The sequence below is a fragment of the Saccopteryx leptura genome, chromosome 6 (assembly GCF_036850995.1).
Source record: "Saccopteryx leptura isolate mSacLep1 chromosome 6, mSacLep1_pri_phased_curated, whole genome shotgun sequence".
Taxonomy (NCBI): Eukaryota; Metazoa; Chordata; class Mammalia; order Chiroptera; family Emballonuridae; genus Saccopteryx; species Saccopteryx leptura.
Window position 1 is genome coordinate 23,038,910 of NC_089508.1, and position 18,604 is coordinate 23,057,513.

Below are 18,604 nucleotides of genomic sequence, written 5' to 3' on the forward strand. Positions count from 1 at the left end.
ACACTTATGTCTTTTAATGTTTTTCTGCTGCAATATAATTTCAGCCATTCAGGAACATGGACACTCAGATTATTACAACTGAACACCACAGATCTTGTTCCCATCCTCTAATACACACTCTTCTGCTTCCTGTTCCCTAAGCTGGACCTTGGCAGCAGCCACCAGGAACACTAGTGGCTGACAAAAGGGTTGGCACAAGGCTCTGGGGATATAAGAGCATAAATTTTTTAATATAGGTTTTATAGAATCAGATTAATTCTGAAGCAACTTTATTTTTAGAAGGAAAATAAATAGATTATTTTAAGGCATATTTCCCTAACTTCTTAAACTGACTTATGAGTTTAAGTTTTCATACACTGGTTTTTGAAGCTTTGTGATTTTAGACACTTAATAGAACATCCGGAACATAACTCCATTTCTTTTAGAAGAAACATCCCCTAATATCTACGTTTTCTTCTCAAAATTGACTCTAAAATTGAGAAGAATTACAATTTTTGAGATGCTCTGAATCAGTATGCAGACTCACACTTTGTGGGAAATTGTTCTGGAAACTCTAGAACTCAAATAAAAATCATCATCTCCTCTATGACTTATGGTGGCACCGTATGATATATATGTGCCATAATGAAAGGGAAATATATCCACTGATGCATTGATCTTGTGATCAAACAAAAACAGAGTCTAGGTTGATACTGTTACTTGCTAAATTGCCACTGTCTGTTCTACAACTCACTCATAAAGTTGTCCTTCCTGATTCTCAAAATGTAAACTCTGCCTATCATGAATACTAACTGCACCCTTCACCTTGCAGATCTTACTGTGGCACCTGGACAGATAAAAAAGATCAGGGTCAAAAAGCAATCTTCAAACAGTAGAAGGAAAAACAGAAACACCATTTATACACAAAATTACAGTGCCTAAAATGTCAGCGGTTGCAAGAAGAGCAGGCACAGGGCCTGTGTGTCTCCAGGCAGGTAGTCAGGTGATGAGGGCAAGCCAAAACAAGAAAAAAAGGAAGTCAGGAAAAAGACCTGGGTAAACAGATCGGTGTTCAGGGCCTCAATATGTGGAACACACAACTGTCGCGAAAAGAAGAAACCTTACGTTCAATTGAAGGCTGAAATGGACCATCCCTGAACCAACTATGAGAGACTCATCTGGATATAGAAATGATGCATATGTCTGAGATCCAACTTCTATAAAAGAAACAGAACATGGAGAAAAAATGAGGTGGGAGGTGTCCGATCAGTGAAGATTCCTTAGGCATTTTCTTTGGGAATCCATAGTATCAATCCCTGAAACTGACATAAACACCTGGAGCCCAGGTAACTCTCAGTAAATGTTCTTGGAATAAGTAAATAAAGAATGAGAAAGAGTGATAACGTGCATATTTACTGATACACATTCATCTTCCTTCTTGAAATTTTCCTGACTCCCATGAAAACCATGCCAAATCAGACTCAAGAAAATCTTCATTTGCCTAAAATCCTTCATTTTTACAGAGAAAGTAATACATATATTTTTTCAGATATTTAGGTATGAGAGAGTAAATCCACTCTTCAGCTAATGTTCTTCCTTTTAGAATGACCACAAGATGAAAATATTATAATTTACATTTGTTGGGCTAGCACTTCTTGGGTTGAATTACTAAGAGTAACTCTACTGAATAATAAATTAAGGTAGAGGAATGGGTACATTTCACTGCAACATTGACTTAATTATTTATTTATCAACCATATACCATATCCAAGGCAGCTCCAGGTCATGAAAATTATACAGTGGCAGACATCAACATAAAAATTTTAAGCTGTACTGACATAAGATACCACTATATGTATGCATATATCTTCAAACTGCATAACTAATAAAAGTACAGTGGCTTGACTGTGATTGGTAAATAGTCCTGGGAGTCTATATATTGTCTCTTTCCTTGATTACTTACAATAGATTTTGCCTAAGTTGGCAAGGTGTCTGCCTGTTTTTATAATATTTAGATAGAGAAATTTTATGCCTTTACTTAGCAACCTTTCCTAGAATTCAATAACTGCATTAACTTTGCTTATGTCTATATACTTTATGAGTTCTGTGATTTTAACTTAAGCCTGTTTTCTGCTTCCTCTCTGCTATTTCCTCTGCTTTTTCATTCTATGAGAAGAAACAACTGTCCTTTGGAAGCTGCTTATTTATAATTTAATGATACAATCTCATTTCTCCTCTAAAATTTAATTGGGTGATCAATCCCACTTCCTTTATCCTTCCAAAATCCAGATGAATTATAAATGTTCAAGTCCTTTCCTGAGCGGACTTCTTCATGCCAGGAGCTCATTATACATAAGAGAAGCAAACTAAAAGGTGATACATTTACATCCCAGAGCCCAGAAACCATTTAGAAATCACAGAAAAAGTGGCTTTAGCTAAAGAGACTGAAGGAAAAATTTCTTCTGTTAGTGTCTCTTTTAACCTGTTCTCAAAGGACATTCTCCGAAATTGAGATGGATGGTATTGGAGTTCTAACTGCTAAGTGTTCATTAATTTCTTCTTCTCTGGGCATCACATATGGATCTGATAAGGACTAAGCCACAAACCTCTGGACAGTATATGTGTAATTGCAATTACTCAAAGGTCCGGGTATAAATTTCTTAACATATTGACTCACCATGCTATGCATTAATAAACTCATTAAAACCAAAATACAAGATCTCATAAAAATAGGTTTACACTTTTCTCCCATGGTCTGCATGAATCTGATGGATGTTAAAGCCATACAGAAATTTTTCAAGGAAGCCAAACAGACAGTAATGTTCTCAGCCCAAAATCTATACTCTTGGTACAAAAAATTTTTATCAATCTGACTCCATTTTGTTTTAGTTCCCATTTTAATTATGCAAAATTGATATCAGAAGATATTAAAATCATGAATATGATATTATCTAGTCAGATATGCACATTTTAAAGATAATATTTTCATTGTAAAACACTAATAAGCTTTTATTAAAATAATATCAAGGTTCCAATCCTGTCAACTACGCCAAAAAGAAAAAAAAATAATATCAAGGTTCCAAACACAAAGACAAAAGAGCTCATGAAGTCAAAATATTTTTTATGAGTTCTGGATATTGACATCAGTATTTATTTATCCTAATGCTCTGAGGGGGAAAAAAATCTCAGCATGAACCAAAGATGGTCTCATCAACAGTCTTATTAGTATAATATTACTATTGCAAAAGCCAGTGCAACTCTAGAAACTGACCAGAGAAAGTAAGAATGTTCATTTTAGAGGCATCTATTAAACTACCCAGTATGGTTTTAGAATTATAGAGCTTTCCATTCTTGAACAAGAACAGGTCCCCAAAGATCCTCTCTTACAGCTGCAGTACTTAGACAGCATTAACCATCACCATCATCATTACCACCACCACACACTTAGCAAGTGTTATCTTATAGTTTCCGTTCTTATTCAAAGAGGTGAATACAATAATTATGCTCATTTACAGCTGCAGAAACTGAGAGTTGAAGTAACATTATCCAAACACATACAGCACATTAGTGGAGTTAGACATGGGTGAACTCAGGCTATCCTGCTAAAGTCCTCTTTGCTCTTTGTACTTGCACTGAAATGCCTTTCTCTGCTAGGATTCCAACACAGATAAATAGTAGTAATACAGGATGAAAATCACTCAAAGATACTATGATTTATTTCCAAATGTCTATTACACCCATTCACTAAAAAAGAAATATTAACATGTAAAATGCTGCTGTAGCAGATTTTTTTTTTTTTTTTGTATTTTTCTGAAGCTGGAAACGGGGAGAGACAGTCAGACAGACTCCCGCATGCGCCCGACCGGGATCCACCAGGCACGCCCACCAGGGGGCGACACTCTGCCCACCAGGGGGGCGATGCTCTGCCCCTCCGAGGCGTTGCTCTGTTGCAACCAGAGCCACTCTAGCGCCTGGGGCAGAGGCCAAGGAGCCATCCCCAGCGCCCGGGCCATCTTTGCTCCAATGGAGCCTCGGCTGCGGGAGGGGAAGAGAGAGACAGAGAGGAAGGAGAGGGGGAGGGGTGGAGAAGCAGATGGGCGCTTCTCCTGTGTGCCCTGGCCAGGAATCAAACCCGGGACTTCTGCACGCCAGGCCGACGCTCTACCACTGAGCCAACTGGCCAGGGCCATGTAGCAGATTTTTATTAAGAGATTTCCAGTATAAGAGACCAACAAAGTTTTGAATGACAATGGTTTCTATGTTTGAAGAAGTTGAGGATGTAAGGAAAACATCTGTGGGTGACAATGGGTTCACATTTGAATATGTGACAGCAACATTTTGAAGAGCTATTTTGGGAAAATGAATAAAATGTCTGAGAATACAATGCATTTGGCTAGGAGGAGGAGAAACAAAGATTCATACATTGCCGATAGAAATTTAAATCTGCACAGCCTCTTTGGAGTGCTATTTGGTAATATTTATCAACATTTGTAATACACATATCTGCTGACCTAGTGATTCCGCTCTTAAGGATTTATCTAACAGATACTGCTGTACATGCATGCAAAGATTAGTGAATAAACACATACATTTTCTTACTTTTAGTAGCAGTTAAAAGCTGAGAAAATTTTAATTCTCCATGAGTAGTATGCTTATTTGTTCCATATGATCTCTCCATAAAATGAAATATTATATAGCCACTAAAAAGAACAAAGTAGACCTTTATATTCCTCTATGGAATAGCCCTTAAGACAGTCTAAGAAAAAAGAGTAAGATGCAGAAGAACATGTTAACACCGTGTGCAGGAAAGGAAGGAAAAGAGGAGAGGATATGGTAACAACTATATGCTGTATCCCCATAGATTATCTCCGAAAATTATTTAAAAAAACATAATTTTGATTGCCTCTGTGAAAGAGAATTTAGGGACTAGGATTAGGAAAAAAGGAAGAATTTTTACAAGTTTGCCTTTTGTTTCATGTATAATTTTTAACTATTTAAAAATAAAATCATTCTAAATATTTATTTAGAAGAAACTAATATAACAAATAATATTGTCTACCAATTATACATACATACATATATAAACAAATAAGTAAGAGTTTAATAGGAAGCATCTATTATCACACAAAAATCTGGCTATTATTGATACTATCGATAAACTTGTATTTGAGGTGTTTTTTATATTATAAGAAATATAAAGCATTCCAAAGAGAAATAAAATGATATACTATCTTCTAGAAATCACGTTTTAAGACTTGAAGTGAAATGTAATCATTTAGTATATCAATAGAAGTAGAAAGTCTCAGGTGTGATGTTAGTAGTTGGTAGATAATATTATATACGTATAAGATCCTGTTTAATAATTGTCCATCCCATAGAAACTCTAGTAAGAGAAGTGGTATAGTCAGGCAAATGGCTGACAGTGGTTATTCCAATCTCAAAATGAATACCGAAGAGCGTTCTGTTCTATAATTTACTTCCCAGAAGACTTTTAATACAGAAGAAGTCAGCTTTTCTGAATAACTTTCGCTAAGTGTTTCTGAGTCAAAGGAAGGAGCCAAACAATCCAGCTTTGGGGTTTCCAGGTAAACCAGAGCTAAAGATGAAGTCACATATTCTGGTACCAAAGAGGGAGAAAAAGAAAGAGAAGAAAGAAAAAATTCTAGTGAAATAAACCACGCTTCACCAAGCTATGCCAAAATTCAGAAAGAACTTCCCCCATGAGGTTGACTTTGCCAAGATACTGAGAGGTAAATATGCTTAGAAACTAAAGGCAGAGAAGCTGAGGCAAAACCAATCACGAGGCAGCAGGTGCAAGAGCAGGACTGTTTAGTAAACGTTAGTAGTCTTCGGAGGTATGAGTTGGAGAAATCACATGATTTGATGTTATTTTCACATAGCTCGTTGATTCTCATGTGTCTCTATGATGATTGCAAGATAACAGACTCTATGGTAAATAGACAGTATTACCAAACCAGTTCTCTGCCACAAACAACTATATGGTGGCACTTGAGAGTGTTAAGGTCCACATATTTTTGTAAGATACTCTATTTCTTTTCTCCTCAATGTCTAAGAAGAAAAAATGAATCTTGTTACACACAAATTAGTAAGCCTTCAAGTTCAAATTAATTAGGTAAGGGGGCTCTACACATACCTAAATAATCAGGCATGAACACAAACTCACAATTTCCATGTAATAAATACACTTTTTTTTTTTTGGAAAGATTGATAAAATGGCCACACATAGAGGAATTAGCCTTGGAGAAGAGGGAAAGATTGAAAAAAGGAGGCACCTGATGTTCATTAGTATGTGTTCCCTATTCTCATTCATGCTATACTCATTCTTCATTAGTGAGTTCACTATATTCATTCATTCAAGCCATACTGCACACGGCTGCACACGGCTTGAAAGGGACAGAATAAAGCAGGGGCTAAACAATCACAGGGCAGAGTCACAATCAGACAAGAGAAAAGACAACAAATCATTTCAGTCTTTCACTTGAGCAATCACCCATGAGACCAACAAGAAGTTCATACCGGTTTTCAGAACTGCGTGCCTCCTTGGGTACCGCCCGCTTCTTGGAACTGAAACCGTAGGGACAAGTGATGTCCTCCAGAAATTCTCCAGAAAGCAACCCTGTTTTCTTTAGCACGGTTCTAGGTCACCCTGGAGTTCAGTTCACCATGATGACTGCCAACTCTGCTGCTCTCTGGCCATTTAAAAGTCGTAAGCTGGAAATTTCCTTATTACACATTTCTAAATATTTCTACCAGAGGAACCAAATACAGCAATGTCCCTGATTCAAGCAAAGATTTTGATTTGCATGCTCTCTTATATATGTGTGGTGACAGTACCAGAGAAGAATGTGTGGTATGGTACTCTTGGAGGATTTGGTAAGCAGGGGTAATGCGATTTGGAGTGAGTAATGATAAGTATATCATAGATACAATGGTACCTTGACACACAAGTTTAATTCGTTTCCTGGCCAAGCTTGTGACTCAATTTGCTTGTGTGTCAAGTCAAATTTCCGCATTTAAATTAGTGGGAATGCAATTAATCCGTTCTGGCCCCCAAAAAACCACAGAAATTTTTTGTTTTATATGCTTTTAAATAAGAAAATGTACTTTATAAATAACAAATACTTACATACACACACACACATAATAAGAGAGAATGTAAAGATATAAACTGGTTTATGAAATGTATTTACCTTCAAGGTCAGGCAAAGATGCTGGCGGAGGGGGAGGAGACATGAGCGTAACAATGGCCCTTCTGAAGCAGGAAGGTAATCTGCAATTTGCAATCAACTGCCCTGCTCTGAGGGCAGGCACACACGTGGCTGCCCAGAGCCATTTTCAACAATAAAAGTGAGCAAACTCAAAAAACACAAATTTTACAAACTCATTTGCTCAACACTCATGATTCAAATATCAGCTTGTGACTTAAAGCAAAAAACCCTGCGAGTGACTGCTTGTCTCTCAAATTGCTTGTGATTTAAAGTGCTCATGTGTCAAGGTACCACTGTACTATAGGGAAAGACAAAGGATTGGGGGAACTAAAGAAGATACAAAAGGGAGAAAGGCAGAGAAGCTGATTAGAAAAGTGTTTCTGCTTCTGGAATAGCTCAGTTGGCCCAGAGCTGGGCTGTGGTCACATACAGGGAAGAGAATCTGTCTCAGATCTCAGCCCTCTGTCATGGCCAGTGGCGTATTCATCATGCTGGAAAATCCCCCTTCCTTTCCATGTTCTTCTCTCCATTAAAAAAGAGTGGCTCACAAATCCTTGAAACAACCATTTCCCTAAACAAACAACACTTTGTGGCAGATGAACAACAACAACAAAAAAAGAGATGATGTCATTCAGTATTTTACCTGACTTCCCAGAAGATAGGCACTGAAAAAATATGTTACTGCATAAGTTCATAAACTTATATTCAAACTTGGTGAAAGTTTAATTCAGTACATGGCTTCCAGGGTGAAAAGAAGTTCTGTTGTGAAACTTGAGCAATTAATTGCACCTTCTGAAGTCTTATGAAAGGACAGTTGGAAACAATGTAGCAGAGAGGTAAAAGGAAATCCTCTCCCTCTCAAAATCAGGCTACGAATCAATCTCATTTCTTGAACTCTCACAATGAAACATTGAATAAGAGGAGGGATCTGTACACCTATTGCAGAAATAAATTGAGACACTCCAACAGGTTGAACTATGAATTCTGATGAGTCCATGAAAAGATTAGGAAGTCCTTAATCACCAGGACCTGTTTCCTCTCCTAATGTATTTGCGTAGGCTTCTCAAACTCCTCCACCCAAGTGCCTAGAATGCCAGGGATAAAATAGAGAAGATACACAATAGAAAGACTATGTCTTGGAATGTTCATGTTTCTTCTTAAAATATAAGATTTATAAATTAAATGAGATTCATGCTTATTTGCATTCTTCTACATAATATGTCACTTCAGTTTCGATTCAAGTTTTTTACTCCAAATCGACAATTAAAATTGACTTCAAAAATGTGTATCATTTACTTTATGACTCTTCATTCCCCTGGCTACAGGAACATACCTCAACACTAAAGGTCTTGGATTAATTTAAAGGATGCATGCTTTGTTTTGTTGTGTTGTGTTTCTATTCAACTACTCTTCAGTGGGCAATATGTGTACATTCTCAGCTGCTCTTGCTAATATGAATTTCCTTAGACTGTGAAAGGTTTATCATGAGAAGTGAAAATTGATTTCCAAAACCCAATCTTGGCTCTTTACCTAAACATTAAATTAAAACCAATTACACTGCTTCTATACTATGATCAAAGTTGGAAATCTATCTTTACTGACAAATTTCCTCTCAGGGATGCTCTTGCTGGCTCTGAATAGAAAATTTGGATCCAGAAAACCTGCTGGTATCTGTATCCTGGAGAAGAGCCACTGTCTTCCCAGGAGAAAGAATTCGGGAACTTGACTAATGATGACTTTCCATGGCCGATTAGATGAAATATGTAGAATTAATTGCAAGACAAAGTGTGGATAGAATGCAAAAAAGCAAGTACTGACATCCTGATGAAATGACTCCCTCAGTCCTCTGTTCTGCACATAAGTCTTTGAAGCCAGATGCAGGTTTCAACTCTGGGTGAGGACTGACCTTTAAGTCCCTCTTCCCTCTTATTTCCTTTTGGGAACTAATACAAAAGGGAAGAAGAAACCTTCCTATAGATATGCTATGAGTATTTTTAAAGAAGGCAGATGCAAATGACTATGTATTATAATGATTCCATTTGTTGTATGAAGTTCTTAGAAAAGGCAAATTTATAGAGACAAAAACAGATCAACATTTGTCCAGGGTCATGGGTAGAAGCAGGAATTAAGTGCAAATTGGCATAAGGGAAATTGGGGGGAGGTGATGAAAAGTACTCTAAACTGCGATTGTGCTGTTTGGACAACTCTATCAATTTAATAAAAATCATTGAATTGTAGGCTTGTAAAGGATGCATTCTGGGGTATGAAAATCATACCTCAATAATGCTGCTTAAAGAAGGAGAAAATTCCAGTATTTGGAGAAAAAGAATGTTTCAATTAGGCTTTTAATGATCTAAATGCCATGAGAAATGTCTGGCTAATTAGAAATGTTTAAACACAGCAAAATAAGACATTGCTTAATTTAACTGAAAATAATAGCAAAACAAGCATAAAGCTCTCTACTTTAGGAAGTGGTTGTATACATAGATTTTTACCATTTCTTCTTTTTTTTTGTTAATTTAGAGGGAACTTGGCAAAAAAAAAAAAAAAAAGACGTGAATATAAGTTTATTACGTTTTCATCCTAATAATGTATCTCACAAGAAAGGTTAAGCCAACACTTGTAAAATATTTAATTTGATGGACTAAACAAGTAAATGAAAGGATTATTTTCTTTTATGTGTTTGTTCCAATAGAATGGCCCTCACAAAGAAAAAAGCAAACAATGCGGAGATAAAACTGAGACTTCTGTGTGTTAGATGCTCAACCAATCTAATTTTGTCCTCCTGGATCCACAGGAAGACTACATTTCCCAACATCCTTTGCATTTAGAAGGGAGTCTTGTCTGACAAATAAAATAAGTTCAGAACTGATGCATGTCCCTTCCAGGCAAGGCAACGTAACATACTTCTTAACCATCCAAGCTCACTCTTTCTTCCCTATGGATGCAGTTGGAGGTCAAGATCTCCAAAGTGGTGGGCCCAGCTCACGAAAGAGTCCTAGATCCTTGGATTACTTCTTTGAAGAAAACTGACCAGAAGACCTTCCCAATTTGCACTGGACTTTGCCTGGACAAGAAATAAACTTTCTTTTGTTGAACTATTAAAATTTTGGGATGTTTGTTACAGCTAATCACCCTAACTACCCTAGTTAGTAAGCTATTTAATTACCTTAACTAATAAAATAGGCTGTAGGAGTCAGAGCATATTTCTTCCTTTCTTCCTTTTATCATCTAGGCTTATCCTTTTTTTCGTCCCCGTCCTTCCTCTTTCTCTTCCTGTTCCCCTACCTACCTCAACAACTCCAGTTATTGTGCCTTTCTGAAGCAGAAGAAGAAACAAAGGAGCAGAATACATACAGGCTTCATCTTATTAAGACCCTTCTTCAAGAACTGAACTATTTCAATGGGATAAAGTAAAAATAATAGGCTGCAATTCTTCATTCTGCAAAGCCAGAATTGTGTCCCGAGCCTCAGGTTAAAATGTTGCATTATCACCAAGAGCAGTGTTTTTGTCCATCCTCCTAAAAGCGAAAACAAATCCTACATCTAAAAACAAAACAAAACAAAACAAAAACCTAACCGTGATAAATGCCAGGAAAGAATTGTCAGAGTTGGCATCCACCTTCTGGGTCATGAACTTTGCTTTTATTTCCTGAAGCTTTTGGTAGTGGAGAAGTGCATTCTGGTTGCTCTAAGGCTTTTTGTACGGTCTCCCCCCGCCCCTTCAGGGTTATTTCCCCCAAAACAACAAATTACCATTTTAAATCATTTTCAAGTTGTTTCATTATCCAGGTGCCCTTTCCTCCTTTTCTGCATATAGAGCAAATGCAAGGAAAGAAGACAGGACCTGCCCCAGTTCAGAAACCACACCCCTGGCTCTTGCCATCACCCCAGCCCTTCACCTTGTTAACCCCAGTCACCCTCCCCCAACTCTAATACTCAAAAATAAAATAATTCAAATCAAAAACAGCTCATAAAACAGTAAACAAAATAAAGCCAGTTTTTCTTTGCTTTTTTAAAGAACAAAATGAAACTTGAGGGAAAACTTACTGGAGTTACAGTTTATCCTGATACAGTCTAGATGGGGAAAAATAAATGAAAGATGAAATTGCATCCTTCAAGGTAACAGCTGCAGACATCCAAAAACAATCAGTCCACCCTTCCGGGGACAGACACACGCAAGAAATGTGGCCATTTTATATATATATATACAGTATGCACAAGTTTAAGGGTGGGTGTATATGTACAGTATATTATTTAGTAAAGTTGGATACATATATATATACACACACACACATATATATACACATATGTATAGAGATATATACTGGTATACATATATATCCACAATAGACACCAAGTATGCTTTTTTCCCCCCCAAATCCTATTCAATTAGATAAAGTATTTTAAGCCTGGACTTTGGAATATTAATTTTGTTAACTTTGAAAATTATTCATCAAGTTCCCTATCAAATGCAGGTTTTATTTTATTTCTACCTACAATTGATTTTTTAAAATTTTTCTTTAAAAGTAGCATCAACAAAATTTTGTATTAGTTTCCCAAAGACATATATCTCCAGTCTGGACACTTTGCTTTCGTTTTGTTTTTTTTTAAATCTGTCCATGAAGTTTTTCAGTGCAGTATTTAACCCTTTCTCTTTTTCTAAAAGCAAACTCCCTCCACCCTCTCCTTAGGTTGGGCCCCAAAGGCTATAGAAATTTGCAAAGGCAGACCTGCCATTATCTTTAGAGGTAAGGAAAGGGTTAACACCACCTGGTCATTTCTTGTCATAAAATGGCCACTTGCAAACAGCTAACCGCACAAACACCCATCCCAGATTTTAGAGAGGTGGGGTTGGGTGTGGGGGAAAAGGAGTTAAGTGATGTTATCACAATTGCTTGTGTCGTCTGCTATTGTTTCAAAGGTTCCCAGACCAACCCACTCATGCAGCCCATCTCTGTCTTCCTGCCCAAATGCTCAGACTGAATCAAGTGCCTACAGCATTCAAGGAGAAGGCGGGACGGGTACATGGGGAGGAGGCCTTGGACGCCTTTGACATCCTACCTAGTTCATTCATTCTGTGATTCTGCATCTTGAGGAGAGAAAATATTTCACTTTTAATTTTTTTAATGGCAAATAGAGGGGAGAAAGGGTGGCTAATTTTCCATTGCTGGTAACCAGACAAGGTATTGCACGCCAGAGTTCAGAGTATCTATCCTTTTATTGTTATAAAATAAACATGTGTCCATGTTTAGAGTCATGAACACACAGCATTAAAGGTCTTGAGAAGAGTCAATGGATATTAGTAGGGGGTTGGGCAGGCTGGTTATGAAAATGTGTCCGGTTAATTTTTACCAAGCTGCCCAGTGAAGCCTAAATTTGATTTATGATGGTGGAAATTCCAATAATAACATGTTAAAGTCAGATATTAAAAGGTAGAAGTAAAATGATAAAGGAAGACAGTTACAGGAAAAAAATACAGTTGGAAACTGCGGTCTTCCCCTGCTTATGGTTGAATAGTTATGCCCAGTAGCTATGGAGCATTTGGTGAGAACTAATGCCACCATTTGAGTTTCTCAAACCATTTTAAGGGAGCAAGTTAAAAAATGAACCCAGTGGCAAAGGACAAGGAAGAATGAAACTATATGAAATCTAAACAGGCGTGATTTATGACACCCATTTCATTCTGAGGAGGGAGGCAGGAAGCGTATCTGTTCCCCAGAAGAACATCTCTTGGGAAAAATCTGGGTTTGGTTTCATGCGGTTAGGTTTGTCATGTGTCGTCAACCGCAACAGAAAAGTGGGAGCAAACAGCCCTGGAGCAACTGGTACGATCACCAGGCAGAGGAGGCCATGCCCCCGGTGAGGACAGGAAAGGGGAAGGGCAGGTAGGGAGGAAGGGTTGGGGGGGTGAGGCTTCAGCTACTGGTTGCACGGACCATCACCCAAAGCCGGAAATGCCTCTTCCTGACGTATTAAAGGGGAAGGCGAAACAGGTGTATGGGCATCCTAAAGAGAGAGGGATAGAGAGTAGGCCTAAAGCAACAGACTCAAGAAATGTCAATAAGGAATGGTTTTCTCTTCTGATTTTGGTGTAACTGAGCATTTTATTCTTAGACCCCCAAGTCTAGAGAAAGAAGTTAGTTTGGGCTCATTTCTCTAGGTTCACCCAAATGGTTCCCTGAACTGAATGTTGTCTTTAAACCAATATGAGGACTTGGAGATTTCAAGATAGCAGACAATTTGTTACTTTAAGTCAAGAAGTGAAAAATTATTTTGTCACTTTACCTAAAGAATAAGTGTGGTTTAAGGAGAAAAATCTACCATAGTCCCTTGTTTACAGAATCTGAGAGGGTGGTTTTAATAGCAATGATATATATATATATATATTTTTTTTTATGAAAAATGAATCAGGGAAGTTAGCCTGGGAATAAAATTTCCTTTGGATAATTCTTCAGTAGCAGCCAAATTTCTTTCTCTAACTTAGCTGTGGTATGGTGTTTGAGAGGCGTATGTCTCTCCTAGTCTGTGTGTATGTTGCTCATTATTTTTTTATCTTATTTTAATAAATGAGGAGAAATTATTATTTTCCATGTTGAAGAGTTCTGGGTTGAGCTTGGAAGAGATGAATATTTCTAGGAGTTGCATGGTTTTGGGAGGGTTTGTTTTTTGTTTAGTTTAGTTTAGTTTAGTTTTGTTTTTAGGTGAGAAGAGGGAAGATAGTGAGGTAGACTCCCACATGCACCCTGACTGGGATCCATCTGGCAACCCCATCTGGAGTGAATGTTTGAATCAACCAAGCTATTTTTAGCACCTAAGGCTGACATGCTCAGACCAACGGAGCTATCTTCAACGCCCAGGGCCGATGTTTAATCCAATCGAGCCACTGGCTGTGAGAAAGGAAGAGGGAAGGAAAGGGGAGAGAGGGGGAGAGAAGCAGATATTCACTTCTCATGTGTGCCTTGACCAGGAATTGAACCCAGAATGTCCATACACTGGGCTGACACTCTATCCACTGACCCACCGGCCAGGGCCTGGAGTTGCATGTTTTCAATGATGCATATAGTAAATTCTAGTCAGCAAGTCCAAGTTTCCAGAGAGAGAACATCTGGAGAATTTGAGTGCAGTTAACCAAACTGCATGCTTCTCCCTCTGAACCACCACCATTGAAGAAGGACCCCAAAAACTTTGTTGAGGATTCTTAAGGGCCATGAGTGAAGCTTCACTAATATTGACTGTTTGTTTTTTTTTCAGTTTGGCTCAATTTAAACCAGGCACCAAGAAATAAGGAGAGTGCCTGTGTGCATGTTTAAAAGGTGGCCATCATGAAAAGCAGTCAGAAGTCATTAAGACAGTCACGTGATTGACCCACAATACTGATTGATCTGTGGAGGTAACGGATAACTCAAGATGATCTAACAGTTTAGAAACATGGGTTACAGTCCCAGATCTATTACCAACTTTTTATGTAAGCTCTAAAAAGTTTTATCTCTTTCTTTGTTTCATACCTATGAATCCAAGCATAAAAATGCTTTCTTGATTTATCTTACAGAATTATTTTGAAATTAAAATAAGACAATGTTTTTATATCTTGAAATATACTGTAATAATAAAACTACATCTTTTATTACATTTTTTAGTTCTAAGGGAGCAAAATATAACTGACCAATACTTAACAACTTTTAAAAATGTGCTGAGTGTTGCAGGGCATGCCTCATACCTCCAACTACCACACCTGCTTCTCTAGAAAACAAGGCCCTTCGGAAAGCCTCATCACTTTGACATTTGGAGATATGTTAGAGAAATCTATACTAGATTTCCATATCATGAGCTTAGATATGTAACCAATTTGAAATAAATTGTGTCTGTGCTCAAACAGAGACACGATTTAAATGGAGTGAGGAAAAGCGATCATTTGCAATTAGTTAATGGGGAATGTATGTTAATATGAACTCTGCTTGAAGATGTATTTTTCTATAACCAAGGAAAGGGATACATAAATTAGTGAAAAGAAACATTTATGAAGGTATATTTTGGGGAGGGATGGAAGGAGAACCTTCAAATCCAAGCATGAACATGAAGAGTTGTGTATACACAAGTTTCGGAAATTTAAGGTCAGTTTTCCTTGTTAGGTTTGAATGCAAGTTAAATACATTCAAACTAGTAGAACCATGCCTTTCAGAGAGAAAAGCAGTCACAGCTGCCTGGGGAGAAGCACAGCACTCTCCAGGGAGGGGCTAACTCTCTTGTGAGTAACAGGCTTCAACTGAGGAGGAGCTGGACTTGACCCTGAGACTAAAGGAGCCAACAGGCAAAGGCAAAGTCTGACAAGCACATCTCTCAGATTTTAGTGTGAGTATAAAATAGAGAGATAATGTTTCTAAGGATACACACAGGATCTATGACTGTGTGTGTGTGTGTGTGTGTGTGTGTGTGTGTGTGTGTGTGTGTGTGTTTAAGAGAGAGAAAGGATGGGTCCATCTCCTTCCTCATCCCCTTCTATTTATTCCACCCCCCATTTCTCCTTCTGAGGCATGCGACTCATCACAGCTGGCTTTCTAATCTTTACAAAACAACATCTAAAAGTAAAAAAAAAAAAAATCTATTCCTTTAAAGGCCATCTGTATTTCCCTAGAACCCCACGGGACTGAATCATCTTTATATCTAGGGCTCTCTCTTATTAGAAATAGGTGCAGAGTTAAAAATTGTCTTCATTGTCTGTTTCTGTGCACTATTAGGAAGTTTTATTTGTTTTTTAATATATTTTTTTTTGGTTTGTGGTTTTTGTTTCTTTTTTACTTTTTTTAAAAAAATTTCTTCTGCTGTTTTTTAGAGCAGACAATCTGTTACTGGCTGTCGTTTCCGGCAACATTGTCTCTGTTGGTTTGTGGAAGGCGGGGAGGACGCTGCTGGGGAGGGAAGGCGAGGAGGATGGTGCTGGGGAGGGAAGGCGGGGAGGACGGTGCTGGGGAGGGAAGGCGAGAGGGGCGGGGGATGCCAGCCCCTGCAGGCGGTTCAGTACGCTGTGTTCTCAAGGCTGTTTGCTATGCGGGCCGCAGGCTTTGGGCCTTTGAAGGGTTGAATACCATCTTTTGATTTACCATGGCTGATGGTGGGGAGGACTGGAAACTCAAGAACACAACAAAGATCCAGCAAAAGAGAAAAAAAAACACACAAAATAACCAAATACACACACGTACACAAACAGAGGAAAAACCAAGAGACACATTGAAATCAAATGAGGTTGGACAAGGAAAAGGACATGGTGTTGTAAAAGCTGCAAACTAGAAAAAAAAAAAAAGACAACTAAACAAGCCACTGCTCAAAACAGTCCTTGGTGTCCTAGAGGTTTTTAGGATTATAGCCTAGGCAGTTTCCAGGTGTGACCAGCTGACCTGACAGCAGATAAGACTGGTGCAAATTCAAAACCCTGGCTTTCCGCCGGGCTGTCAGGGTTTTAGAGGGTCCTGCATCAGACGCATTTCCCCATCGTGCCTTCACCATGCCTCTGACAAGACAGCCCATTGTGTCTTCACCATGCCTCTGACAAGACAGTCCACGGAAATGCTTTTAAAGGAGCTCTGTATCCAAACATACTCTACACACCCAAACAAATCCAGGTGTCGAAAGTCTGGACTCCGCTCTGCCGCTGATCCTGTCAACACAGAGCAATGACTTTCCACCGAATAGAATCAGCAGAAAAGGAGTGGTGATTTTTTTTTTTCATCCAAAAAATCAAGAGGTCCCCATTCTCCACAGAAAATCAATTAGAATTCAGTCAAGAGAACAGAAACAGGAGAGAATATGAGGCCATAGCAAGGGAATTTCAAAAGCGTCTGTTATAAGTAATAACAGAGGAAGAGCATATCCTCTCCCAATAAAGCTATACATTTCACATTACCAAAAGTTTTCAATATTAAGGAAAAATGGATATGTATTATCTGAGGACATCAGAGTAAATTGGCGAGTAGCAGGGTGATATAACAATCTTTATAAAAAGGACTGCTGAACAATGGGTAAGAATGTCCAGAAGGAAGACAGGGATACAAATCAGAAGCTACCTGCTCCTTCCACATGTCAGAGAGTCCAAATTTATGGAATAATTTCTCCAGTGGGACGATAGAAAGAATCTGACTTGAGCTCTCCAGTAGAAAAAAGTATAAGGAGATACCAGTGTCATCAAGGCCACCAGAATTCCTCATCTGAATAGTCACTGTGGAGCTAGAAATGATCCAACCCCACCTCCCATTTGCCTCCACTTCCTGCCCTATCCTAGCCCTCAGCTTCGACTGTTTTGAGTGGTGACCAACAGGTTGGACTTAATGAGAATGTGATTGATCAAAAGATGGACCAAAGTAGCGTGTTTTACATAAAGCTAAACAGTTCCATAAAAACCAAGAAAGGAAACTTAGAAAACAAATAATCTAGTTTTTTTTAAAAAACAAAAAAACAAAACAAAACAAAAACAAAAAACCACCACTGTCAGAAACCAGAGATTGACATCAAAACCTCATGCAGAAACAAGGAGAAGGTGTTTATTGCTGTTGGATTTTATCCTTGGTCTATTAAACAAGAAGTCAGCAGCTAACTTTCAAGAAACAAACAAAGAATTCAATCAAACCAATGAAAATCAGAAAAGAAAGGGAAGACAAGCCCAAACAGAGTGACAGAGGGTACTCCATACGATACCTAAGTTAACCATGAGCTTGACGCGTCCCCCATCCAGCTCCAAACGCAGAGTGTCGGCCGAGTCCCTGGAAGTAGTAGCCACCAGCAGCCCGTATGCTCGCTGGGACATGAAGCGGAAGGACACATCCTCCGCCTCGGTGTGCATGACCATGGGCATGATGATCTTCATGTACATGCTGCCGTCGTAGCTCAAGATGGACGCCTCTGCAAAGGAGACGGGAAGAGATCATTAGGGTGGAGAATGTCAGTTTTCCTGAGTTTCCAGAGTAGGCAGAGCAGGATAGAGAGGGAACCCATTTGCAGACAGGTGACTTGAGTTTGTGGGACCTCCATTACCACTTTTAATCTACGTGACCTTCAGTACACCACTTACACTCTGAGGTTCTATTTCTTCATTTGCAAAAGGCATACGAAGGCACTGGTTGCTGCCCTACTGTGCTCACAGGTTTGTCAAGGGTTCCAAATGAAATAATGACTGTGAAGGCATTCTGAAAAAGTGAAAGTGCCTCCACAAATAGTAGTAAATGTAATTCTGTATGCAGTGCATAAAATGAAAGTACATTAAACAAAACTTAGGCTCTGGCTAGTTGGCTCAGTGGTAGCGTGGTGGCCCAGAGTGTGGATGTTCTGGGTTCAATTCCTGGTCAGGACACACTGGAGAAGCACCCATCTGCTTCTCCACCCTTCCTCCTCTCACCTCTCTCTCT

General features: G+C 38.6%; 1 protein-coding gene across 14 annotated transcripts in view; it reads right to left on the reverse strand.

Moving 5' to 3' along the window:
- Positions 1 to 18,604, reverse strand: part of NRXN3 (neurexin 3) — a 1,639,812-nt gene that overhangs the window by 1,012,485 nt on the left and 608,723 nt on the right. For 12 of the 14 annotated variants that reach the window (XR_010752008.1, XR_010752007.1, XM_066388150.1 and 9 more), the window contains 2 exons: positions 17,898 to 18,101; positions 11,259 to 11,285 (listed from right to left, as the gene is read on the reverse strand). Coding sequence is in view for 11 of the 14 variants with exons in the window: in XM_066388150.1 (XP_066244247.1) it covers positions 11,259 to 11,285; positions 17,898 to 18,101 (231 nt within the window). In the remaining 3 variants the exon portion in view is untranslated. The remainder of the gene's footprint in view (positions 1 to 11,258; positions 11,286 to 17,897; positions 18,102 to 18,604) is intronic. The other 2 variants (XR_010752009.1, XM_066388158.1) reach the window with 1 other exon arrangement.